A 26,453-nucleotide genomic window follows, 5' to 3' on the forward strand; every position below is an offset into this window, starting at 1 on the left:
TCATGCATACTTCTTCTTTATAGCGGTGTGCTCGCTAACAGCACTAGCCCCAGCAGTGCATTAAGGGCGTCACACGGAGTGAGCGAGGTGGTGGGGGGCTGGGGCTTAGTGATCTCTGTGTTTGTGTCCGCGGCGCGGCAGGTCCGTGTACCCGCGGGGCGTCCCACGCGCGTACTCGCTCGTCTGCACGTTCCGCACGCTGGGGGGCAGCCCCCCGCGGGGGCCCTGGTTCCTGTGGCAGCTGACGGACGCGCAGGGCGGCCTGCAAGCCGGTGTGCGCCTGGACCCCGACACGCAGGTGGAGGGGGGGGGGGGGACAAGCGGGCCGCGGTGTCACGTGGGGGGGGGGGGGGGCGTCGTAAAGTAGCACGTGGAGATACAGGATGCACAAGCGCGACGCAGCAACACAACGCAAAAACACGGGATGCAGTGATATGAGATGCGCTGATAGAGGACACAGCAATACGAGACGATGATGATGATGACGATGATGATGACAATGATGATGCTGATGATGATCATTGCGACGACGATGATTACGACCACGATGATGAAGATGACGATGATGAAGATGACGATGATGACAATGATGATGACGACAACAATGATGACGGTCAGATTACTGATGCAATGACAACGAGGGCGACGACAATGATGATGACAAATATGATGATGACGACAATGACAATGACAATGACGATGCCGACAATGATTCAGACGAGAACAACGACCACGATGCTTATATGCACGATGTCCCGTTGCCGTCGTCCCCCGTTCGTATCAGACGCTGAGCTTCTCCGCGCTGGGCGAGGACGGCTCGCTGCGCTCCGCGTCCCTGCACGGCGGCGCCGCCGTGGCGCGCCTGGCGGACGGCGCGTGGCACAAGCTGGCGCTGGGCGTGGCGGCGCACGGCCACATCTCACTGAGCGTCGACTGCGGCGCCCCCGTGCAAGGCCTCCTCGAGCCCCCTGGCCCGCTCGCCCGCGTGCCCCCCGACGGGACCGTGCGCGTGGGCTCCCTCGTGGGCCAGCCCGGCTCCTCCGCCGCGGTGAGACCCCAAATGCGGCGGCTGCTGCTGCATCGTAATAGGGGTGCTATGGTGGCGAGGATGTTTCTGTTACGCGTCATCGCTTTGGGATGTTCTGTGTTCATATTTTGTTTGTTGCGGTTGCACCCGACTCAAGAGCCGCATGGCTCACAGGGCTATAGCTAATAAATGAAACTTGAAACTTGAGGTGTTAACTACCTCGCCTGGTATACAGGAGGTGGTGGGTTCGATCCTGACCCTGACACCTGTTGTATATTTGGAGATAGCGTTTTAGAGTATTTGGCTGCTATACATTTCCACGTGATAAGCCACTTCGTTGAGCTATCATCTGTGGCCAGGTAGCTTCTGAAAAGAGATATATAGCTCAGTGGGCCTAACCCAGTAAAATAAAAAGTAGTGCGTGAGAAACCGGAATAATACGCCGACGTGCCGACTGCTTCACAGTGGACGTGAAAGGTCACCTGACGTCAGTTCGCAGAAGCGGCCAATTGTGTTGCCGTCCGCAGGGCCCAGATTTTAAAATCACACCGCGAATTACTCGTTTGGGATTTACATAGCGATTATCGCCCCCTTCTGGAAGACTGATGCCCCAGGTCATCCCTACAAATGAGATTATATCCTGTGCTCTTGAGCTCTCGCCTGGTTCAACAACATGACCTTGGCGAATTGCCCGATGATGCGAATTGCCCGATGATGCTGGATGCAATTACCAGCGAAATGTCGTACTCAAATTGTAAATGTTGTGGTTTTACGCTTCAACACACCGGTGGGCTAAAGCAGTGAACTATTTGTCTTTTGTCAACGTGACACTTTTTTACTGATTGGCCGTGTTGGGTGGTGGAGGGTTACGACACATTTATAAATAACGCGATCTAAACCCAAAAAACGTTGATTATGGATGAACTTGAAAGTTGAGAAGAGACTTCTAGCGTTTTGTCCGTGTGCCGGGCGACACAGTTGCTTGTGTCTCTGTTCCCTGTGTCTCAATTCCCTATATCTCAAATGCCTGTGTCTCAATGTTGTCGTCTAATGTCCAAATGTCTCTGTTTACCTGGTCCCAATTCCCATCTATAAATCCTCAACATCTGGGTTTCTACATCAGCATCTAAATTCCCTGTGTGCCCATGTCCCTGTGTCCCCATGTCCCCGTGTCCCCGTATCCCTCTATTCCTATGTCCCTCTACTACGTTCTCACGTATCCTTATCCCGTGCGTCCCTGTCTGTCAGATGGACCTGCAGTGGATGCTGCTGCACTGTGACCCCGGCCGGGCCGCGCGTGAGACCTGCACTGAGCTGCCAACACCTCAACCGGTAATGGCCGCCCATCCGCCCTGCCTGCCTGCCAGACCAACCCAGACAATTGTCCAGCTAGTCCAGGGCTTGGAAACCCGCGGCTTCGGAGCCGCGTGCGGCTATTTGCCTTCCCCCCTTACGGCTCTTTGGCTGCCCCTTCGCGGGAAGCCGTATATTTTTTTTTTATAATTTTTTTAAATCTTAAACTTTATTTTACGTAAAGGTAATTGATTCAAATATGGCAGGGAATGGGTCATTATGCAAGGTATTCGTGACAACACAATGTACAGTTAAACTGTATTGTTAAATAATTACGAAGGGGGAAAAACTTAACAGACGCAGCTTATTCACCTATCACCTATTTTGTTTATTTAAGTCAGAATGTGTTTGCCGTCTGTTGTATACCTGCTGTGTTTGTGCACAAGCTCTCAAACTATTTTCGTCAAAGACAATAACAAAGAAAAATGGCTCTTCTTCTTTGAAATGTTGCCGACCCCTGGCCTAGCCACTCTCTGTCTAGCCTGTACAGCCACCTGTTAATATTTATGTCTGTCCAACCAGCCACCTGGCGATTTAGCCTGCCTGTCGATAATCACATGGTCACCTAGGCATCTGCCTAAAATTTCACTTGGCCCATTTAATTTGCCTATCAATCTCGACATGTCTCCAACTAGCTACTCACTAGGCCTTGGCAAGGTAAGGTAAAAGGTAAAAGGTCAAAACAACGAGCCTACCTTTACCCTACCTTTTGCCCTTACACCATACAAATGACCCGATTACAGGGTAATTACTGGGGTACTACACATGAAAAAGGTTTATAACAGGTCAATGCTAGGTAGAGCGTTTTATCATATAGAATACTCTCGATGATTCCAATTTTAAATGGAAACCACGGACTGCGCCACGGAGCTTTTAGCGAGCAGTAAGCAGGGTATTTACCGGGTAATACTTTGCGCTACCTTTACCCTACCCTTTACCTTACCCCTTGGCATGTCGACATCTTCACCCTTTACCTTTACCCTTTTACCTGGTAAAAAGGGTAAATTACCTTACCTTGCCGAGGCCTACTACTCGCTGCCTAGTCTGTCAGCCACCTTGCGAGCTGTTCACATAACTCTCATTCCGTCCAGTCATTTGGCCAGCGAGTCATCTAAGCCGTCATTAAGACAACTATCCTCTCCAGATATTCATTCCATGGTTACCAGAGAATCAAAAATAATCCTGCTCAGAATACGTTCAAGAACTGAACCTAATCCTGCCAAGCATGCACGTGATATGGCTGGTGTGATTGCCTCGTGTGTTTGACTGGCATTAAGCAATGGCTCTGATTGGCTTGCATGACCAAATGGCTGCTATAGGTTGGCAAATTCAAGTGGCTGATGTTCAGTCTTTTGACTAGCCATCAAACAAACATAGTCACTGAGTCGCGCGCTTTCGGATGCACTTCTGCGGTCGTCTGGAAAGCTTTTCCTTCCGATCTGAAGAAGCCACTGGAGCTATGCGCTTTAAAATCTAGATTTAAGACTCATTTATTTAAAACTGCTTTTGTTGTCCTTCCCCCGCACCTTTGATTCACATGGTTGCCTACGTACGGTGCGAAAGAAGCTTTATATACATACATACATATTCAAGGGTGCCTGATGTGTGCACATGTAGGAGCCGTTTCGCGCGTCATGGATATAGAACAGGGTTCGCAATATGGCTGGTCCCAATTCCCCAATTTCGCAGGTCGCGTTAGCATCTGAGCTCGATCCCCCATCACATTTGACAGAGGCCCGTTATAGCCACTCGGCTCCCTCCGGTACGCACTCACGCCGCCACCCCCTCCCTCACACTCTGGGCACGTGTTTTTTTCCCTCTCTCAAACCACGTCCAAAAAAGAAGAAAGAGGTGTGAGGTCACGTCCATGCAGCCGGGCAGGTCTGTCGGGAGTCCGTCTCAGAGGGTTAGCGCTGACGGCCACACGGGTAGAAGAGACTCGGTCCTTCCTAGCTTCCTAGAACGGCGCGACGATTGTGGCTGAGTCGCTTGAGGCCTTCGTTGCCGAGGGGCCTTTGACGCTGAGGAGGTCTTCAACTGCATGTGTGGCGGCGGCAGCAGCGGCGGTGGTGGCACGAAGCCTCGACAAGGCCGACTTCTCAACAACGTGTCGTAGAAAGGGGGGAGGAACACCACCCTTGAGTTTTTGGTGTTGGAAGATCTGGGGGTGGATTCTTTTCCACCGTTGGCTTCGGGAGCCCAGGCTGGGCCGAGTTGGTGGGGATTTTCTGCCGAGCGTTGAGACATGGCCGCCGCACGAGGGTCGGACTGTTCCTGCAATTTCGTCTCCATCGTTGTGTGGATTTTCTTGGTCTCGACGCAAAGTTTAGCACAGGTGAGCCGAGATGGAGGCAAGGGTCTTTCTTATTTTGTTTGGTTGCGTTTTCAGGTTGCGCTTCTCGTTTTGTCGGACGTTCGTCAAACAGCTCGTGGCCCCTGATGCGTGATGGACGCTCACAAACATTTGAGCGAATTTTGTTGAGGATATTTGGACTTTTTTGGGGCCAGTTTGTGATTTTATTTCATGGAGAATTTGTGACTTTGTGGAGAATTTGTGACTTTCAGACAGGAGACCCCAGGTCGATTATTTAACAGCAGTATCGTTGGGAAGAGTTACACATGTGGATGTTGACGCCAGTGCTGTTATTATACAGGGCGATCCATTTCTAGACACCTCAATTACATAACGTGGATACAGTATAGAGATAACGGCGGCATCATTATTTCAAAGCCTCTGCACCTCTCTCACCAATCCTAATACGCACCAGTCAGCCTTTTAGCACTCTCACTCTGTAAGGTATGGGATCCATCACTCTCAAAATATTCAATCGGCTGTTGAGAAGAAAGAGATTTCTGATTAAGGAATCCATTATTGATAAATGCATAATTCTGTAATACGCTCTATTTTATTATTACTGGACTGTATTATTGCTATTGATGAGATGTTGATTAATGATGTAACAGTAATGTTGCTAATGATAATGAATATAAAAAAACACAAGCAGAGTTCAATGTTAAATATAAATTAATATACTAATAATTACTGCCGGTCTTTTTTTATTCCTCTCTGAGTAGTCAGTTTGTTTTTGCCACAATAATCTTAAAAGACTACAGCACGGTCTGGATTTACATAGCGGCTAAACCTCACCGCATCTCGAGATTCCATATAGAAACAGTGCGGCATATTGATACAAAACAAAATTAAATTACTCATATTATGCATATTGGCATCAATGTATGATCGATGTAATTATCATCATTGTGAGAAGGGATATGTTGGTGAGACTCTAGGAATGAACATTTTATTTAGTGAAATAGACCCCAAGAGTGGTGGACAGTTTTGAAATCCCTCCGCGTGTGAGCATTTGTATATTTAAGCTCAAAGAGTTTTCTGAACCGGCGCATTTTAATGCTCGGTGTGTTGTCATCGCTAATCTTATCTTCCCTTAAAGGAATTTATATCGTTCCTTTTAACCAAGGCGGCTTTACAAAGAATTGACAGTGGTACACACGAATGTAATGGTGGAGATGAGGTGAATGAAAATAGGTGAGAGGAAGCAACGGGGGCAAAATCTGTGATGCGTGAATTCTGTGAAAGCGAAATTGATGACGGTGAACGATGAATGGATTGAATGAATGGGGAATGAGTGAAAGCCATATAATGGGAATATGAAGATGGAAAAGTAACGGTGGCGGTTATGAGGTGGGAGATTAAGGGGCCGTGGGGGGTGAGCTCGGGGTAACGATAAGTGAGTTTTGAGTGAGGAGTGGAAACTCGTGAGCGAAGGTGACTGCTTCATGTGGAGGTAAGGAAGGTTTGTTCCAGTGAAGGGGGGGGGGCGAGAAGAGAAAATTAACAAAAGCGTGGTTTGAGCACAGAGGAGCATTGCTGGCAGAGTCGACGGTTCACGATGCGATTCTCTGGGGCATTCGGCTGGCTGCTTCACACCGAGCTGACGGCTCGCATGGCTGTGGTGGAATTGACAAAGCGGTCGTTATGCTGCAGAAATATCTCGGGAGGTGGAGGCGGTGGGGACGCTTTGAGAATTAGCGACGGGTCGGCAGGAGTGTGTGGACTAATTAGTTTCAAAGACAATGCATATACTATCAGAGTATGTTTTTTGTTTGCATTCTGACCGCAAGTATTGCGGTTAACGCACACATGATTCCTCGTGAAAGGTTTCAGTTTGGTGTTTTAACATCTTAACACAGCTGTTTTGTTCATAATATAGGTTTTTGGGTCAGATCGCGTTATTTATAAATGTGTCGTAACCCTCCACCAACAGCATTTTAAAATTGTAAAATGTTGTTGATTCTCTCTTCAACGCACCGGTGGGCTAAAGAAGTGAATTATTTTGTCCTTTGAAAAAGGTGACACATTTTTTACTGGTTGGCCGTGTCGGGTGGTGGAGGGTTACGACACATTTATAAATAACGCGATCTGACCCAAAAACCTATATTATGAATAATATCGGTCGCGAAAGCCTACGTGTTAAACTGACCTGTTTTGTTGCCAGAAAAAAGGGGGAAAATCCCTAATCTCACGAGAAGGGATTGAGGCTGAACGATGCAGTGGAGGTGGCTCGAGAAAATAGAATCGTGTCGAAAATTTTCGTTGGGCTCTCATCATCGTCGCCAAAGAGCTGACGGGAGGCACAGATGACGACTGACGGTCTTGCCGTGTGGCGAAATGTAAAAAGATCGCGTGACGAGCTTGACCGAAAGAGTAGAGCTCTCGTATGTATCTTGAACTTCTTTCGCACCATACGAAGGTGCTGGTCACTGTCATTCAGTCTGGTGGGTCTGTGTGCGTGTCTGCATCAGTAATCTGTACGGCTGCGTATCCACGTGTCTATCCGTCACTACGTGCGTCTGTCCGAGTATTATGTAATAAGGTGGTTTTAATAACAGCGGTGGTCAGGTTTTTTAAAAATTAGTGTACGAGTTGTATGTGTGCTCTGCGTCACTCTGCATGTGTCTGTATGTGCGCGTGCACGTCTTTGTGTCTGCGTGCGCGTCTTTCCGTTTGTGTTTGGATCTGTCTGTGCGTGAGTATCTATGCGGTTGCATGTGTCCGTGTGCATGGGTCTGTGCATTTCTGTGTATGCATGTGTGTGTCTGTCTTTGCCCCTGCGTGCGTCGGTGTGTGTCCGCGCATGCGTCCGTGTGTGTGTGTCTTGTCTGCGTGTGTCGGTCCGTGCGTGCGTGGCAAACAGAACTCCCTCTGTAACGTCGCTCCGTTTCACACGTCCGGGGCACCTAAGGGACCACGGCTCTCACCGACTCTCGCTTCTCCACTCGCCCTCCTTGCTTCATTCCTTGACTCTTTCATTTTCCCATTCATCCTTTCATTCCGTCTCTTATTGCGCTGCCTTCCTTGGTTACCCGTTTACGTATTAGTTCACATTCTCGTTGGTGGCAGTCACATGTCAGTTGATTATTTGCGTGGTCCATTTGTCTTGGTTGTCATTGTATTTAAAGTGTTTGTGCCACAAACGGACGTGTAATATTTTCACGAAAGGTTAATTAAAAAAAAATTATGTTATTCACCTTAAATAAGACTGAGAGTAAATGAAGATAATTTATCTACGACCGAATCACCCTGAAGTCGCCTAATCTCATCCGATACCAGAAGCTAAGCAGTTTTTAGCCTGGTTAGTACTTGGATGGGAGTCAGCCTGCACATAAGCGAGTCGGTTTATTCTGGCTAAGGCCCACTGAGCCCAGAAGCTCTTGTTCAATGTCAGCCCAGCCAAAGCGGCTGATACGGTTAGCAACCACTTCACGTGGGATATGGGACATGTTTACAGCGTCTTCTTGGTTCTTTCGGTAAAGTCACGTAGAAGGAAAATAAAAAAAATAAAACATAATAAAATAATTCTCACGACGTTTCGGCCACAACGCAAGCAGCCGTTGTGGGCGAAACGTCGTGAGAATTATTTTATAATGTTTTATTTTTATTATTTTATTATTTTCCTTCTACGTGACTTTACCGAAAGAACCAAGAAGATGAATCCCTGCAGTCACGAAAGCTTTAAATCGAAAAATGTTTACAGCGGTCACGTAAGACTAAAAGCAAGGACGTTTTAATAAACGTGAGTCATATACCAGGTGGGGCATTGAGTCGGCCATGAGATGGACGTACAGCAATGGATTCTCTGAATCTATCTGTGTAAAGCTTTGAGTGTTACTCGATCTGAGTAACGTGGCCAGACTTGCCAATGGAGGGCCTCGTGAAGAAGTGTGCGCCTCTGTGGCCTTCCAGAACAAAATAAAGCAAATTTCGATTTAAAGCTTTCGTGACTGCAGGGATTCATCTTCTCGGTTCTTTCGGTAAAGTCACGTAGAAGGGAGATAATAAAATAATAAAAATAAAACATAATAAAATAATACAATTCTCACGACGTCTTTCCGACAGACCTGTTCTTCACCTGAGGATGGCTGCTTACATTGTGGCCGAAACGTCGTGAGAATTGTATTATTTTATTATGTTTTATTTTTATTATTTTATTATCTCCCTTCTACGTGACTTTACCGAAAGAACCAAGAAGACAAAATAAAGCACTTTACTTATTTATATTAACTTGACTGAACATAACATCTAGGAGCTGGCAATGATTAGAACTTATTTCAAATTTTATGGATCAGAAACGTGGGAGAATTTTCAAGAAAAGCTGAAAATTGCGCAAAGAAGTGTGGAGAGATGCACGCTTGGAATTATGCTGACAGGTAGAAAAAGTAACGCGTGGGTCAGAGGACATTCGCATGTTGGAGAAATATGATGGTCTTAAGATAAGCGGCCTTGGGCAGGACACAGTTAGGGCTGGAAGGGATGGTGGCTGATGGTTGAGGTTTACACAAAAATAGCAGCTCAAGGAGGATTGACTACATTGGAGATGATAATTGCTTTTTTTGCCTTTATTTCTGGCAACAAAACTGACACCTTTTTTACAAGGAGTCATGTTTGCATAAACCACAAAACCTGCAGCCATAATGCAAACAAAAAACATAACTCTGATAATATATGCACTGTCCTTGAAGTTGAATGGTCCACACCCGAGTCAGCTTTCCTTAGAGCCTAGTCTCACATGGTGTTGGACCAGATGACGACAAAAGGCGCACAACTCAAAGACAATGCACCATCAGAGTATGAGAGCTCGGGGTAAGCATAATCTGGTCCAACGCATGTGAGACTGGGCTCTAAGGAAAGCTGTCTGGTGTGGACCAATCAACTTCAAGGACAGTGCATATATTATCAGCGTTCTCTTTTTTGTTTGCATTATGGCTGCAGGTATTGTGGTCTATGCAAACATGACTTCTTGTAAAATAAGGTGTCAGTTTTGTTGCCAGATAGAAGGGTAAAAAAACAATTATCATATTTTTTACTGGCAAATGAGGTTCCAATGGTGGTACATTGGAGATAGAGCGTGGCATCACAAGACCACGTGGGTTGGCGATGGCAGGCAGAGGCCTTCATCTAGCAGTGGATTTAACCGCGGCTGATGATGATTGTGTATACAGTATTTGTGGAGCTGCACCACCCATCACAGTTGCAATGCATCGGGCCTTCGTCATCAGTGGTTGTCGCGCTTGGGAAATTCCCTGGAGCGATTGCCAGACAGCTAGAGCAGAAATTGAACTGTGAACTGACGTAGTCGGGCTTTGCACTGACATCACGAGGCCGTACGTAACGATTCACCACTCTCTCCCCACTCACACAGTGATTCAGTGAATCTTTGCCATTTTGAGATTGCGATTTCATTCAAGAAATCGATTATTTTGTCAACATTTTTAATGGATTCAGATGTCTTGTTTCTATTTTTGTCTCATTTGTGGCGTTGTGTTGGCTTCATTTGCCCAAATGTACCATTCGCATGTCTAAATGGCCCTAAACTAGACACAATTGATTCACGTGCATGTGATCTGATTTATCTTGTGTGTGAGAATTGATTTTAATCATATGCATATCTATGCCTCTTGCAAAGAGAGTTAGCTACGTCAGAGGTCTCTTGTCTGGTTCCGTGGTGTATATATGTTGAACTTTTTTCGCACCGTACGTAGCCAACCGTTCTAATCAATTCTTACATCGGTCATTATACTCCATCATCGTCCCTCCGCCGGCTCGTCAAGATACCCACCAATCACGAGCCACACGACATCACCTCTTTCAATCGGCCAATCACAGGCCTTTGGGGAGACTCCGCCACCGACCAGAATTGATCTGTCTCATCCCATGTAGCTTTTCGCCAAAAAATTCACAGGGCTTCCTCGAATTGTTTTTTTTTTGCCTAAGGGAAATTTGAGCTCTATAGAAATGCTGGCCCAAAATAATTCAAAGCCTTCACCTTACGTATATTTTTATTTTTTACCAAGTTTAGGTTATTTTTTTATTCCTGTTCGCCGAGATGTTGTGGAACTTTAGTCTTGACTCTGCGAGTAAAATAACAACGGGATCACAATGATGCTGCTGCTGTTGTGAAAGCAAATAAAATGCCACGGGAAACGGGGCAGGGGACGCATCATGGGAACAACTGACGCAAGATGGGAGACAAAATCAGCGATGGAGTGAAGACCGAGAGAAGGGAAGAGAAACAGCGGAGAGAAGGGCGAGAAACGGCAGCAGCAGGGAGGTGACATCACAGGGTTCGGAGGCCGTGACTCGACGGGGCAAATGGGTGAAAGAAGGGGATGTCAGAAACCGGGAGAGGCCTTTGCCCAGAAGTGGGAAGTTGTGACAGGCTGAAGATGAGAACACGATGACAGGCCATGGCTTAGTGCATGGTATCCCTAGTTTTTGTTCTGGTTTTAGTTTCCCACAGCGTTAATGATGTATATAGACATTGATGTATATATGGGATTGATTCGCGATGGTTGATGGGCACCTCACAGCCTCGTGTATAAAACATGTTTTTGTCATTCAGTCATCAGTCAATAGATGTCTCGAACAAGCAATCTAAAACAATCACAACAGCATTAAACATCTTTGTCCACTCTTCAGGTCAGGTCGTGCCCCCTTGCCAATTTTTTTTTATTTTCGGAGAGGGGAATTTTACTTTTTGCTGGTTTATGACATGTTGATAAATATTGTTGAACTTTTAGTTCTCGATTTACAAGCAGAATGGAAAAACAAATCTTTAAGTATATCAAGTGTTATGATGCGTATCCTGACATGGTATAATTTTGTCGCTGAAGATGTTTCTGTACACCGGTAGACTGGATGGATAAGTGGCACATGACTCAGTGGCCACGGTCATAGAGGGACAGTGGGTGAGATGTGTCGGGTGTGATTGTATATCACCGTTTGCCGACCTGAACACACCCGGCTGGAATTAATTGGTGTGAATTAGCTGGAATTTTCCCCTGTGAATTTGCTGAAATCTATTTGTGTGAAATGTGCTGGAATAAATCCGTGTGAATTTTCTGGAATTAATATGTTTGAAATTTGCTTGAATTAATCCGTGTGAATTTTCTGGGGTAAAAAAAACATCCGTGAAATTTGCTGGAAATAATGCATGCGGAATTTTCTGGAATTAATCCCGTGTGAAATTTGTTGGAAGTAATCCGTGTGCAATTTGATGGAATTAATCAGCGTGAATGTTTTTTGAATTAATCCATGTGCAATATTCTGTAATAAATCCGTGTGAATATGTTGAAATTAATCCATGTAAAATTACATGAACAAATGAATTCCTCACCACGTGCACCAGTAGCAGTCATTATCCATGCCTGCCATGGGCCTCCCATAGGTCGACTCAGCCTAACGCCGCGTATGCGTGCGTGTATGCGTGTGTGCGGTGCAGACAATTCCTGGACCGCAAGGAGCGCCGGGGATTCCTGGAACCGATGGAGTGGACGTGAGTCAGACCGCCGTTTCCCCCGCACCGCATATTATCTTTTGTCCCACGTTAACCAATGAGCACATGGTGAATAAACCGGGTGCGGGCCTCCTCAATGTGGCAAAAGTTAAAGGTGCAGCCTCGCAATCACTTGCATATTCCACCGCTTGTGGAAGGGCCTTCACTCGAGAGAGCTCTGGAGAGCCTCTCTTGAGGGTATCTTTGGCCGACTCTTCCACGCATACAAGACATCATGGAAGAGGTGGGAGGACCCACAGTTTGCCCCACCGCATGAGCCCTGCCGATCGACTAAATGGTGTATCCAATTATACTGCTGTATGAATGTGGGCGGGGGGGGGGGGGTTTAAGAAACTTGCTCTTTATTTAAACCGCCGCACCGGGAGATCGAATCGATTGCAAGTCCCGTGTGCTCACCGTTACACCCTACGTGTCATCGGCATGAAGAGAATACTCGGCTCGGTTGTGTATTTGGTCAACGTCAGAAATGCATGGTGCTCGCCACACCATCGCCACAACACGCTTTGTGTTGCGTGCAATATTTGGCATTCGCAAAGCGCACTCATCCCTGTGGCGTCTGTGTGTGTGTGTGTTTGTGTGCCTCCGTCTATGTGCAGGGTGAGAGGGGACCGGTCGGACCACTAGGAAGAAAGGTGAGATTTTAAGTCGGTCATAACCATAGTTTTATCGCCTGACTTCTTTATGCACATGTGCCGCCCTTTGTGTCAATCCAAGGCTGGATGAAGGCCTCCCTATGCCATGAGGGCCAATGGAGGTTATTTGACCATACTTGATCATACTGGTCAGTGTCGGTTGGTGAAGCACGAGGATGTGGAAGCTTAGAAGTACAGCACAACAGTACCTTTTGCCGGACTGCTCTCTGCAGCCCAATCACGACAGCGTGATTGTCCATGGTGGCCGCTTATTCCCAGCGAGATCAACGCTAAAGCCTGCATAGCTGCTGAGATCTGACAAGGTTTAGTCATTGGCTGACCTCTTCATAGGCGCTCACGTGGGGCCGTGTGCTTTCATAATTTCAGAATAAAATCTTGCGTCGTCCTGGGCATCTCTGCCAAAAACCAAGGGATGTCCTCCTTGACCACCTGGCCAGAGCCTCTTGACTTTCCACTGGACTTCCGAGAAACTCACCAGGGTCTCCTGTCCTTTGACTCTCGTGAAATACTCAACCCATTCGTCAATAACACTTCCCTAAAGAGGAAAAAAAAGATGTTATAGCAGAATTTCATGACGGGCAATGTTTCGGGCAGTATTTCTGCAATGTCCACACAACATTCACCGGTTACATAATTTGTCCTCATAGGGTAGTGTTACTGATGAATATGTTGTCAATGCTGCTTCTGCAGCACTGACAAACACGGCGTTTTTCTTGCTAAATTTCCAATGGTGTTCTTCAATTCAAGGCTTCAATTCATAGACGTTGTATGTAATTGGTTCACACGACTTCTCTGGTCACGTGAGGCTGCTCCATTCACCGCAATGATGCAATGTGGATCCTCGCTCTCGGATCGAATCCACCACAATTCATTGAATCGCAAGGGGATGGAAGGTGGGGGGGGGGCTGAATCGTTACACCTCTAATGTACACAGTTGTTTCGCCCTTGTTAAACGGCATAAACCCGGCTCAGTCTGATCCCAGCTGTGGTGTCGCGGTGCTCCTCTCCCATGAAGATCACCTCTGGCTCAGTCTCAGCGAAGCGTGAGCCTGAGCACTGGCCGGTGACCCCCACGGATATTTAGAACCAGTGTAATTTCCCAACCTTGCCAAATTAACATTCCATTGTTATTCAGTTCATAGCCTAATAATGTTCACAGACTTGTTTTTCCTTCTCTGTATTAATTTGTGTTGCCCATTATTCACCAGATCGCGTGTTTTCAGATGCGCTTCTGCAGCTGTCTGGAACGCTCTTACTTCCGATATTAGGAAGCCACTGGAGCTATGCACTTTCACATCTAAATTGAAAACTCATTTCTTTAGAACTGCTGTTTGTCTTCTTGGTTCTTTCTGTAATGTCACGTAGAAGGGAAATAATAACATAATAAAAATAAAACATAATAAAATATAATTCTCACGACGTTTCGGCCACAACGCAAGCAGCCGTCCTCAGCTGAAGAACAGGTCTGTCGAGAAGACAGCGTCTGAAGGGTTGTCCTTCCCCCACACCTCCGATTAGCACGGTTGGCTACGTACGGTGCGAAAGAAGTTCAACGTACATACTCCCCCACAGTGGCACGTATGCATGTACTGTATGTTTAACTTCTTTGGCACCTTGCATAGCCAGCAGTGCTAATCGGAGGTGCGGAGGGTTGTGGGAATTGTATACATTTAAAATTGGGACGTTCCATCGAGTTGCCTGCCACAGCATCGACCCATCCCAACAACTCTTCCGCCACCATTTTGCATTTGAAACGTCGATGTGTTGCTTGCGCGACTTGTTTTGTTTCTCAGGGAGAGGTGCGTGCGCTGCCTCCGTGTTTTTCTACAGCGTCTTGAGATGCCGTCACTTTCAGACGCTCCACAAGCCCACGCCTCTTCATCGTTGTCGTCGTTGTCACTTCGCTTGTGGGTCGGCGTTTGCAGGGTGCCAAAGGAGAGTTTGGACAGTCGGGGCCAAGGGGACCTCAGGGCCCACCCGGCCTACCTGGCATTGACGTAAGTGACCGGCTTTTTTGAGTGGTCTTTTCAAAAACACTGGGCTGTTCAAAGTCAACGCATATTCGTGTAGTAGTAATAATAATACGAACGGACACGTACAGTTCTGTGTCAATCCACTGCCGGATAAGGGCCTCTCCACGTCGTGCCGGCTGTAGGGGGTTGTTCAGACCATACCTCACCTTGCTGGTCAATGCGGGTGAGTGAAGGTGGAGAACATAGATGTGATGGGAAGGAGTACCGTATGTGTGCACTGCCCTCTGCTGCCCGTAGCGTATCTTTGCTGGCAGCCTGTAACAACTGTTTTATGCACGGCGGTTGCCCATCAGAGCTCTATACAGCCCTGGTTAACCTCTGAGATTGAGATAGTTCCTCATTATTCGTTCATCAGATAATACCAAATACTAATATCAGTTATCCAGGGCAACTGCAGAGTCTCAAAGCTCTGCTTCAGGGCAGTCTCGCATTGGGATTCTTGACCAGTTCCTTTTCCATTGACTCGTTAAAAAAACTTTACAAAAATCGAACTCTTACCGTAACTCGAACCCTAACTGTAGGAGATCGCTAGTAGACTACCAACTGTTATAGCCAAGGGAAGATTTGTTTGAATATATTCCAGATCACTGTGGTAAGCTTGAGTAGGAACATGACCAGCAGCCACAGTGCAGTTAGCGAGGGGGTATACTGGATGCGGTGTGCCGCATGCATTAAGAGTTTTATGGTCGCCAACCCGGACAGAGAAAGCTGAAATTAAGCCCTGTTTACAGCCCTGTTGTGCGAGTTTTCTTTCCGTGCAATGAGATTCCATGAGACTCGATGAGCTGCGGGCCGTATTCAATTGGTTTAGGCCTCCCTTCAAGCAGTTGGGTTCAAAAAGAGGGCCTCTATTTTCAGCAAGGAGGAACAATCATACATATGGCATCGCTTCCGTAATGGCCTTCCCACACGAGTTTGTCCTCGGAAGTATTTCGGAAGCAAAAATGATGTAACAATTCAAGCGGCACAACGTGGTGATGTCACATCACGTGAGGTGGACGTCGCGAGGTCACGACCTCGTATGATGGCGTCATCGAAAGGGGGAGGCAAGGCGTGGCAGCTCCCGCACACGCCCTGTTGTTTGTGAATAATTTTAGCACTGGTTTTCTTATGCAAGTTTATGGCCGCCCTTCGATCAACGTTGGCTGGTATTCAATGGGACAAGTCCCTCACAACGACACAATTTGATACGAAGGTTTTGTTTTTATTGGATCATCTTTACCAGAGGGTGAGACACACACAAACACACACCCCCCCCCCTGTTACAGACGGATGGACGTACAGACGTAGATAATTTCTCAACGTTTTGAACATCAGTTGAAAAAGCACTAAAAACACCTCCGGTTATCCTTGCCCCTCCGCCTCTCGACCTCCTGACAGCTGCCCCTGGGGTCACCCTCGCAAGGAGAGCTGAAATTTCACGCCCGTCTCACAACGCAAAGCACCCCCTTTCCCTCCCTCCCCACCGTCTCAGTAAAAGCCTCCCTCCAAGGGCCCGCGTGGGCAGCATTTGGGAGAATCCACGTCGCGTTTGCTTGCGAACGATGCAGCGCGGGTCACAGTCGCCGCTTGGTTTTTTTTGGCCTGTGGGCCTAGACTCCACAGTTTCATTCAAATGTTGCTTCGACTTGCTTTGGTTTTTAATGTGAGGTGGAGCGTTCCATAGTGCGAAATGCACTATGGAACCCGGTGTCCCTGATTTGTCTGTCATTCGGTCAGTGCTTGAGTTTGTGTCTCTGTGATGTTGAGTTACAGGGCCGTGTTGTCCCTACTATTGTCTCGGGGCTTGTGTTCTCTGTGTTTGTTTTGCTGTGTCGACACTAGGTCAAATGAGTCGCTGGCAAGTCTATAAAGATTGTCACGAGGGAGACAAAGGTGGCCGGGCGTGGTGCTGGCCACCCACCCCCTCGTGTGCCATGCTGGCCTTCATAGGTGCTCACTAACAGCACTTGCCCCCACAGTCTGTTAAGGCTATGAGAGGGATCTGTGTCTTTGTTATGCTATGTAATATGTAATGTTGTGTGATGTCATGTTTTCAGTGTTTCTCCTATTTTCCTCCAGGCTTGTATCTGTGTGTGATGGTGTGTATCGTACATTGCCAACCATGCTAGTCAGAGTTGCAGGAAATGCTGTGTATGATGTTGCGTGATGTTGTGGTGATGTCACATTGATGCCGGGTCAGTCATATCTATAATGTTCTCCTTATGGCTTGTATTATTTCGTGATGTTGCGTGATGTTGTGGTGATGTCATATGGTCTCTTGTCATATCTCCAATGTTCTCCCCAGGGCTTGGCCGGTCCTGATGGGGCTCCTGGCCCAGTGGGGCCTCAGGGTGTCCGGGTGAGTGGAGGCCACCTGTTATGGATGCACCAGATGCACCCGGGCATTATGAACACGCCTCCAATTTATGAGAAACACAGACACACGACGTGGCCACTATGAGCCCATCTCAGCTGCGTGTAACTCACAGATGTAGGGCACGGCCATTAGGAACGACATTCCTTGGTGTCACGCGCACGAACCCCACACCGCTGTGGTTATATCAAAAAATGCAGACGTCGCCGTTGCGAGCCCATCCAAACTATACGACACACACTTTCAAACGATACGATGCACACTTCAAATATATGATACGCACACGTAAAAACTCTCCACACGTGTAAAACTATATGAAACACACATTTCAAAGAGGTTCATAATGTTATATCACAAGCAGGGGAAGTGGACTTTATGAAATCCCTCTTTCAACTGTGTAAAAATCACAAACACGTGACATGGCCATTATCAACACATCCCACACCCTGCGTTGGGCACGGACACAGCACACGGAACTTTATGAACCGCATGCTTTTCACGTTCTCTTCGTCGGATGGCCTCAACCACACCAACCAAAGCAGAAGAAGATGAGAGAGAGAGAGATAGGGAGAGTTTTGTGTTGCGCAAGAGATCCGGCGCGCAACACAGGCGCATAACGCGCGGCTCACGGTCGTTGTGTGTCTTGTCGTTGTGTCGTGTCGTTGTGTTCAGGGCGACGTAGGGAGAGCTGGGCCCCCAGGACCGTCTGCTCCCCCAGGGGCTCCGGTTTGTAACCCTCGTTACTCTCAGTCTCGTGGCCTAGTGGTCAGCACACTTCGTGGCTGGGCCAGTGTGTATGGAGTTGACGGTTCAATTCCTACCGCAGCTATGCGGTGTGTCTGGTTGTTTCTCTGGGCGTTAAAATTGGCACCGGTTAAACATATAAATGCTTATGCTCACGCTGTACGATATGCGCATCGAATCGTGCGATTTTTCTTGATTTGTGTGGATTTTTTTGCGTGTGTCATCGTATGTACACGTACAACTTAGACAAAGAGATGAAACTTATACAAAGACATAAAAGTTCCGCCCTCGACAAATTCTGCAAATTTTTTTTACCAATTCTTAAATCGTGACCTTCAATTGTGACAATTGTATAGCATAGTGAAGGGGACAATATTTACAGGCCTTTCTGTTGAGTTTAATTGATGTTATCCAGACTAACTTTGCTTTGCGCGCGTGTGTTTTTGCACATTTATGTGTATGTGTGTACACGTGTGTGTGTGTGTGTGTTTTTTTTGCGTGTGTACGTGCACGTGCGCGCGTGTAGCCTCTTGGAAGGCCAGGCCCCCCAGTAAGTATCACTTTATTATCTCTTTCAGCAACTTATTTTTTTGACAGTGAAATTTCACTGCGATGTTTCATGATGACGAGGATGATGTTATTCTGCTGCTGCTGACGATGAGGATAACGGTGCTGCTGCTGATGAAGGTGACGTGTGTTTTTTTTTGTGCCAGGGCTTGGCGGGTGAGAGGGGCGATCAAGGAAAGGATGGACCCCGTGGCCCCCGTGTGCGTTTATCCCCACTCGGGTCCCTGCATTCATTACGCGTTGCCATCATTCACGAGGCATAGGGCTATAGGAGTACACTTAGCTTTGTATTACACGCTGAGATGTAGGCTCGTTATTCACTTGACTTAAAGCTTTCGTGACTGCAGGAATTCATATTCTTTGGGTCTTTTGGTAAAGTCACGTAGATAGGTTCAAAGAAAATAAAAAAAAATAAAAAAAAATTCCCGATGATAATAACAGAACAAAAAATCTTCCTGATGACTAACGCTTGTGTTGCGATGGAAACGTCGTAGTTTTTGTTGTTATTTTTTGTTATTTTCTTTGAACCTATCTACGTGACTTTACCGAAAGACCCAAAGAATATTTGTTATTCACTGTTAGAATTAAGTGTAGTTTTATTGTTGGAAACGCACTAAAGGTTAGGCCACTAAATGTTCCAGTTTCAGAAAATGTGGCCCGAAGTCCCACAGCATTTACAAAAAAATCTGGATTTTGTCCCCAGCTACAAAATATCCTGGACTTGTGGCTCATCTCGTGAGGACAGGACGATCCAACTAGTGGATAGGGCTCTCTGGGTAGTGGGTGGGGCTGTATGCATAGTGGGTGGAGCTACCCAAGCAGTAGGCAAGGCTTCTTGCTGTGGTAGGAGGGGCTATCCGAGTAGCGGGCGAAGCTACCTGCACAGTGGGTGTGGCTACATGCACTGTGGGTGTGGCTACATTCACTGTGGGTGGGGCTACCTGCACAGTGGGTAGGGCTACATGCACTGTGGGTGGGGCTACCTGTACGGTGGGTGGGGCTACCTGTACGGTGGGCGGGGCTACCTGCACAGTGGGTGGGGCTACCTGTACGGTGGGTGGGGCTACCTGCAAAGTGGGCGAGGCTGGCATATTAATGGGCGTGACCTATTTGAAGTAGGTGGAGCCAACTGTGGGTGAGGCTTGCGGGTGAGCGTGCCTTTGCAAACATGGGTGAATCTAGATTTGAAGCTTTCGTGACTGCAATAATTCATACTCTTAGGTTTTTTCGGTAAAGTCACGTAGGTAAAAAAGAAATAATAAAAAGACGGAAGCTTGTGTTGCCTCCGAAACGTCGTGATTTATTATTTTATTTCTATTATTTTTTCTAGTATTTTATAATTAGTTATTTTATTATTTTCCTACGTGACTTCACCGAAAAAACCTAAGAGTATGGGTGAATCTGGCAGAGAGATGGGCTGCGAGCTTACATGTCCTGTTGAGCCTCATAGAAAGTTGGTAGCTTTAATTCATGATGAGATTTATGGTGCCAAATTATATTTTGGCACGATAGGTTAATTTGAGTTACCTTCTGCACTCTTTTAAATTGTCACCTGACATGCCACCTGATGCATCACCTGTACTGCTTGACATGTCACGTGACGTGACGCCTGTTTTATCTTGCTGGTGTCGCGTTCAGGGTCGTGTTGGCCTCCCTGGGCCCCCTGGACCTCCTGGCCCCATTGGAAAAAGGGTGAGCCCCCCCGCCCTGCCCCCCATCATCCACCATCACCTTCATTGCAACTCTAGTCCTAAACTGAGCTGGTGTGATTGATTGTGCAGTGAAATCTGGGTTCAGATTAGGGCTATGAAGCCGGCCTCTTCTGATTTAATAACACTTCACTGTGCGTACAGGCTACAGCAGAGTGTCACGCATCGCCTGCTAAGTTGGAAGATACTCAGACTGCACAGCATCGTGGGACGAATACCCACAATGCCTTTCATGTCTGAACCGGTGTTCAGTGCTGTCAGTTTCACGTACAGTCTGATATGCACAGTATGCACCTGTCCTCACTTGCAGCCTGGACTGTCCCAGATGCCCCAGTTGGCCTCGTCGGCCACGCAATGACTGTTGGATGAGCCGAGTGGAGATATTTATTTGAAAAGTGAGCGCATGTTGGTGTTTGTTTAATATCCGTGTTGCAGGGTCCACCCAGCAATTTGGAACGCGAAGGAAGTGGAGTGGGAGTGGTGAGTGAAACACTTTTAAAACATCTCCCTTCCGAGTCTTATACAGATCGCACTCTCGGCATCCAGTCATGAGACAAAAACTTTATTCCGATCTCTCAGAGCAGAGCAACCCTTCATGTTCGAGAACACGCCACGGAAGTGCTCAGTTCAGTTAATTTACTTGGTATAGCCCTGTGAGCCGTTCGGCTCTTGATTCGGGTGCATCCGCAACAAACAAAAACATGAACAAGAAAACATCTTAAAGTGACTACGCGCAAACAGAAAAATCCAGGAAAAAACAGCAAAGTATTACAGAAAAAGCACCGAATATCAATGCTGTGTGCAAAAATCCCAGTGGGATGCAAGTCAAACAATAACAACCATAAGACAGTGGATGTCACAGAGCTGCCCCTGAGAGCTCTTCAAGTGGAGCCATGGTGGCGAGATGTTAACTACCTTGCATGGTATGCAGGAGATCGTGGGTTCGATACCGACCCTGACGCCTGTATATTTGGAGTTTGCATGTTCTCCCCGTGGTCGCGTGGATGTTTCTCCGGTTCCCTCCGGGTTTTCCCTTCGCGTTTAGAAACATCCGTTTAGAGTATTTGGCTGCTATGCATTTCCACGTCATAAGCCACTTCATTGAGCTGCCATTTTTGGCCAGGTCGCTTCTAAAAAAGAGCTATGTAGCTCAGTGGGCCTTACCTTGCGATATAAAACATAATTTGTGATCTCTGGTCTGCAGAGTAGGGGACAGCACTTTTCCACCTGCCTTGCTGCAGAGAGTAATGTTCGTTGCAAGAGTTTCAACCCAACATTATGATTGTGTTTTTTTGTTGTAAAGTTATTCATTTACTGGGCGAAGGTGAGTAGAATGTTTACGTTGTTTGTTCACGTGACCCCTGCAGCCACTAGAGGAGCTACAATGCACCACAATGTAAAGTAAAGAATACATAGCTTAAATGTTGACTTAAAACTTTTGTGACTGCAGGAATTAATATTCTTGTTTTTTTCGGTAAAGTCACGTAGATAGAAAAAAGAAAAGAAAAAAAATTTAATCAGTTGAAAATAATAAAAGCAAAAAATCCACGACGTTTCGATCGCAACACAAGTGGTCTTATTATTTTCAATTTTTTTTGTTCTATCTACGTGACTTTACCGAAAAAAACCAAGAATATAATACATAGCTTTTTAAACCAACGAGACCCAGGGTATCCCTCGGAGGACGCTTCACCAAATGAGACTGGTAGACCTGGTCTGCTGAAGTCGTGGGTGCCGTGTGGCGCTGTGTCACGTGTCTACGCCTTTCTTGTGTCTCGCAGTGCCCCATCGAGTGCCCCGCCGGGCTACCCGGGCACCCAGGCCTGCCGGGGTTCAAGGTGCGTCTCACTGACTTTGTCTTGTGAAGTGCAGGCCTTCACAGGAGCTCGCTAACAGAAGTTGTCCCAGGAGGCTGGAGTTCGTGGACTGGCGGCCTACGGGCCAGATGGGGCTTACCAAGAGACAGAGGCGTAGCTAGGATATTTTGCGCCCGGGGACGAACTATAAAATTGGCGCCCCTTCCCGTTTAATCACATTTTCCTATTACATCGAATAAGGAATAACAATTTAAATTTTAATTAAACATTGTATTTAAAGAAGCAAATTTATACAAATGATATTACATGGCTCACTCAGTCACTGTCGTAGACTGGTTGACATAGTCTACAAAAGATACATTTTTCTTGATTTCACTGTCGCAAACTGGTCAATCACGTAATCAAAATCAGTTTTTTCCAATGTTTCTCTTTCAACGCTAAGAAGAGCAAGATCGCTGAGACGATCTTGTCCCATTGAAGTTTGAGGTTGAGGTGTAGATTTGTGCAGTAGTTTCAGGCTTCCGCGCCCGCCGCAATAAGTTATAATGTCACGTTGTAAGCCTCATTTTGGCGCCCCTTTACCTTGGCGCCCGGGGACATATGTACCCCCCTGCCCCCCCCCCCTAGCTACACCTCTGCCAAGAGATCCGGCTCACCGAGATATGAACAGATCAGTGAGATGAAAGAGAGTTAAACAAGATCGCGATTACAGAGTTGTAGACACGAGGTGCCAATTAGCGGTCACGTGCAGAGGTTATGACCTCATAGCACGATTGTGACCTCATAACGTCTGTGCACATGACACTTTGATGTTGAGACATCACATGACAGCGCGTGGTCCCACCAGCACACACGAAAAATATAGCCGAAGAGATGAGTGTATGTGTGTGTGTCAGTGCTACAATTACAGTTATGTGTGTGTGTGTACGTGTGTGCAGGTCCGCGCATGTATATGTGTGATAGCATCATGTGTGTGGTGCCAGACTATGTGCGACCAGCCTGGCACAAGCACCGCAGTGATGTCACCACCCAATTAGTGGCAAACGGCGGTTGTCGTTCTTATAACGGTTTGTTTTCGCGTTCTGATCTTGACCACCTGGGTTCGATTCCTAGCCGCCGATAACGTCAGTGGCACTTGTTATCTCAACACGTCCTGGGTCTCTCGTAGATCGACTCAGCCTTGAATGCGTATATTGTGTGCAGTGTGTAAAAATATCAGCACTCTGGGAAGACAAAGGCAGCAGCCGGGCATTGGTGCTGTCCGCACCACCCCCTCGTGCACCGGGGAGACCTTAATAGGTGCTCGCTAACAGCAATTGGCCCAACAGAATCTGGTGCTCAAACTGTGGTTCCTCTGTGTGTGTTCTGCAGGGCCACAAAGGGTGGAAGGGGGTTGCCGGCGAAGAAGGAAAAATCGGCAGTCGGGTACGTTGCGCCGCGTCCGCTCTCACGTTCATGATCGCGAGGATCGTTAATCAATCGTCAATTTTTTTAGCAGTCGTTTTCTGAAACCGATTGTCGATTCCAACAGTCATTGGAATTTATAATGGATTTCCGGTGCGGTTTTAGTCCCGATTGGGCCTCATAGCAGATAGCAGCTGGCAAAAACAAATACACACTTAAAGCAGTCAAGAAATGCACATATAAACAGATAGTAGGGAAGGAGTGTTGGTGCAGTGGTTAGCGCGCTGTGCTATGAAGCCAGCGGCCCAGAGTTAAATTGCCGGCCACGGATAACATCAGTGCCGACGAATACATAAATCGATCCTGGAGGGTTTTTATGGATGCATGTTTTGGTGTTCTTTGAAAGTAGTTTATGCTGTTAGGTTATGACCTCAATCCCAGGTCATCAGAATTGGTTTTAAGTGACCCAGAAGTCACATGCGAGTTTACCACCCATCGTTTGGATAAAAGCGATCGATGTTCATGGATAAAAAATATTTTGATAGCACATTAACATATGAATAAAAAAAAATCAGATATTGCATTCTGGTGATATAGGTGATGCAGTAAATGTCTCGGTAGCAGCGTGGCTGGCTGTCTCGGGCTCCGGTTTTTTATACGTAAATAGTTTTCTCGGGAACAAAAATCTCTCGACCGCCACTCGGATATCTTATTGACACGTTGTTGTGTCTCTCAATGAACGGACGATACATGTGGTTGCTCCACGTTAACGGGGAAGCGTGGAAGAGGAGGCCAAAGTTCCCCATTAGAGGATCTCTCTCTGCCCTTCTACCATGAGTGGTGTGGGCAAAGTAGTTGCAGGGTTAGACCTTGACCTTTAACTGCGTGTTCAAAATCAGTTTATTTATACTGGAGGAATCTGATGAGCTATGAAGCTCTTATTCACAAATGTCCAGTGAGGGCGGGTCACAAAGTTGCAACAACAAACAAAAACACGATAAAAGTGCAAAGATTAGGAAAGGTAAGTAAATCACAACGAATACCCTAATTTTATTTGACCAGGTAAAGCCCACTGAGTTATTTGCTTCTTTTTCAGAAGCGACCTAGCCACAAATGATAGTTCAACGAAGTGGCTTATTACGTGGAAATGTATAGCAGTCGACTAATCTATGAACCTGAACGCATGTTTCTACATGACAGGGAGACATGGGTCCAGTTGGAATCATCGGCGACCGGGGCACCGTGGGATTGCAGGTGAGAGCGTCTTTCCATCCCCGTCCGCTTTCAGAGTACATTATTATAAGGTTGCATTCATTCCACACAAAATGCTGACCACAAATGAATTACAATACCTTGCTGATCTCGTTAAGGAGCATAAACCATCATGCAAACTCCGGTCATCCCTGCAGCAGCAGCTTTTGGCGAACCATTGAACAAAGACGGTCACTGCATCGTGCGCTTTCAGATGCGCTTTTGTGGCCGTCTGGAACGCTCTTCTTTCCGATATTAGGAAACCACTGGAACGATGCACTTTTACATCTAGATAGAAAATAATTTCTTTAGAACAACTTTTTGTGTTTAGTTTGTTGTCTTCCCCCCCCACCCACTGCTGCTACTGTCACCACCGCGGTTATATCGCTGTAGTGACTGTGCTCGTTTGAACTTTCCAGGGAAAGCGTGGACTACGAGGAAAAACCGGGGAGCCCGGGACAGTCGGAGACCGGGTGAGCCTGATTCGTTAACGGTTGCCGCGGTTTCGCGAGATAAGAATTTCTAAAACAATGAGCAAAAAAAAAAATCCCAAAATTTATTTAACCGATATTGCTGAAATATCCGCAAATGCTGATAAATTAACCTGAAATTTACTCATTTGGGATTACACTCAGCAGCAACATCACCCTCCCCCCCGCCCCCATTGCAAAAACTTGGCAGGACCCTCCTGAAAAAGAGTCTTGAGACTCAGTAAGGCTTTACTGCTCTCACCATCATCGCATCAGCTTGGGTCGGGCAACCTGGGAACCCCACCCACTGCTCAGGAGCTGTGTCCACTGCGGCCGTCTGGAACGCTCTTCTTTCCGATATTAGGAAGCCACTGGAGCTATGCACTTTTAAATTGAAATGGAAAACTAATTTCTTGAGAACTTATTTTTTATGTTTAGTTTGTTGTCCTTTCCCCACACCTCCGATTCACACGGTTGGCTACATACGGTGCGAAAGAGGTTCAACATACATACACAAGCAGAATCAAGATCATAATCTTTATTTATCCTGGAGCACTTTTCTCACAGATGTCCATTAAGCATAGGTCAGAAAGTTACAACAACAATCAAGCCCCACCCACTATAGAGGAAACCTACTCGTGTTTAGGGATAAAAAGTTGCATGTCCTAGCAACTTTTGTTCCTGTGGCACACACCACGGAAAGCGGAGGAGAGTCAAGGATGTAATTGATGGAATAAAAACAAGGATTGGGAAGAGAGAAGAATGATAATGGGAGAGAACAGGAATAGGTTGGAATAGGGGATAGAGAAACGGGACCAAAGGGTCTGGAAAGATGAGGATAGAGAGGAAGAGGCTAGGCAAGGGCTTTGACACTGCTGCACGGAGCAGCGTCTGTTTTTACAGGGGGGGAGGGGCGGGATTCAGCATGGGGGTGGCCACTCAGAAGCCACATGACATACAGGAGGAGCTGATTTAGATATCTAGTTATGGTGCTTGCTTAAATACCTCAGCAACTCACATCTCATCGGAATCATTCCAATGCCCTGCTGCGGTTCTAGCATAGGGGGTCCACCAGTTGCAGCTGTTTCTGTGTGGCACAAGGTGAACACTGCACTCGTCGAAAAAAATGGGCATTAGTCTACCAGTAGGTGGATGATGTTGCTCTTGTTTTTCCCCAATTAAGTTTTTTTTTCC

At 46.8% G+C, this 26,453-nt stretch overlaps 1 protein-coding gene across 1 annotated transcript in view; it reads left to right on the top strand.

Moving 5' to 3' along the window:
• The first annotated feature begins 4,274 nt into the window (after nt 1–4,274).
• LOC144940865 (uncharacterized) overlaps nt 4,275–26,453 on the top strand; it is a 38,233-nt gene continuing 16,054 nt past the window's right edge. The window contains exons 1-14 of the mRNA XM_078867357.1: nt 4,275–4,715; nt 12,181–12,234; nt 12,852–12,887; nt 14,834–14,905; nt 17,229–17,282; nt 17,970–18,023; nt 18,568–18,591; nt 18,755–18,808; nt 20,247–20,300; nt 20,753–20,797; nt 22,099–22,155; nt 23,506–23,559; nt 24,739–24,792; nt 25,209–25,262. Of these exons, the coding sequence (XP_078723483.1) occupies nt 4,626–4,715; nt 12,181–12,234; nt 12,852–12,887; nt 14,834–14,905; nt 17,229–17,282; nt 17,970–18,023; nt 18,568–18,591; nt 18,755–18,808; nt 20,247–20,300; nt 20,753–20,797; nt 22,099–22,155; nt 23,506–23,559; nt 24,739–24,792; nt 25,209–25,262 (756 nt within the window). The 5' untranslated portion in view covers nt 4,275–4,625. The remainder of the gene's footprint in view (nt 4,716–12,180; nt 12,235–12,851; nt 12,888–14,833; nt 14,906–17,228; nt 17,283–17,969; nt 18,024–18,567; nt 18,592–18,754; nt 18,809–20,246; nt 20,301–20,752; nt 20,798–22,098; nt 22,156–23,505; nt 23,560–24,738; nt 24,793–25,208; nt 25,263–26,453) is intronic.

The sequence above is a fragment of the Lampetra fluviatilis genome, chromosome 23, assembly GCF_964198595.1.
Source record: "Lampetra fluviatilis chromosome 23, kcLamFluv1.1, whole genome shotgun sequence".
Lineage (NCBI taxonomy): Eukaryota > Metazoa > Chordata > Hyperoartia > Petromyzontiformes > Petromyzontidae > Lampetra > Lampetra fluviatilis.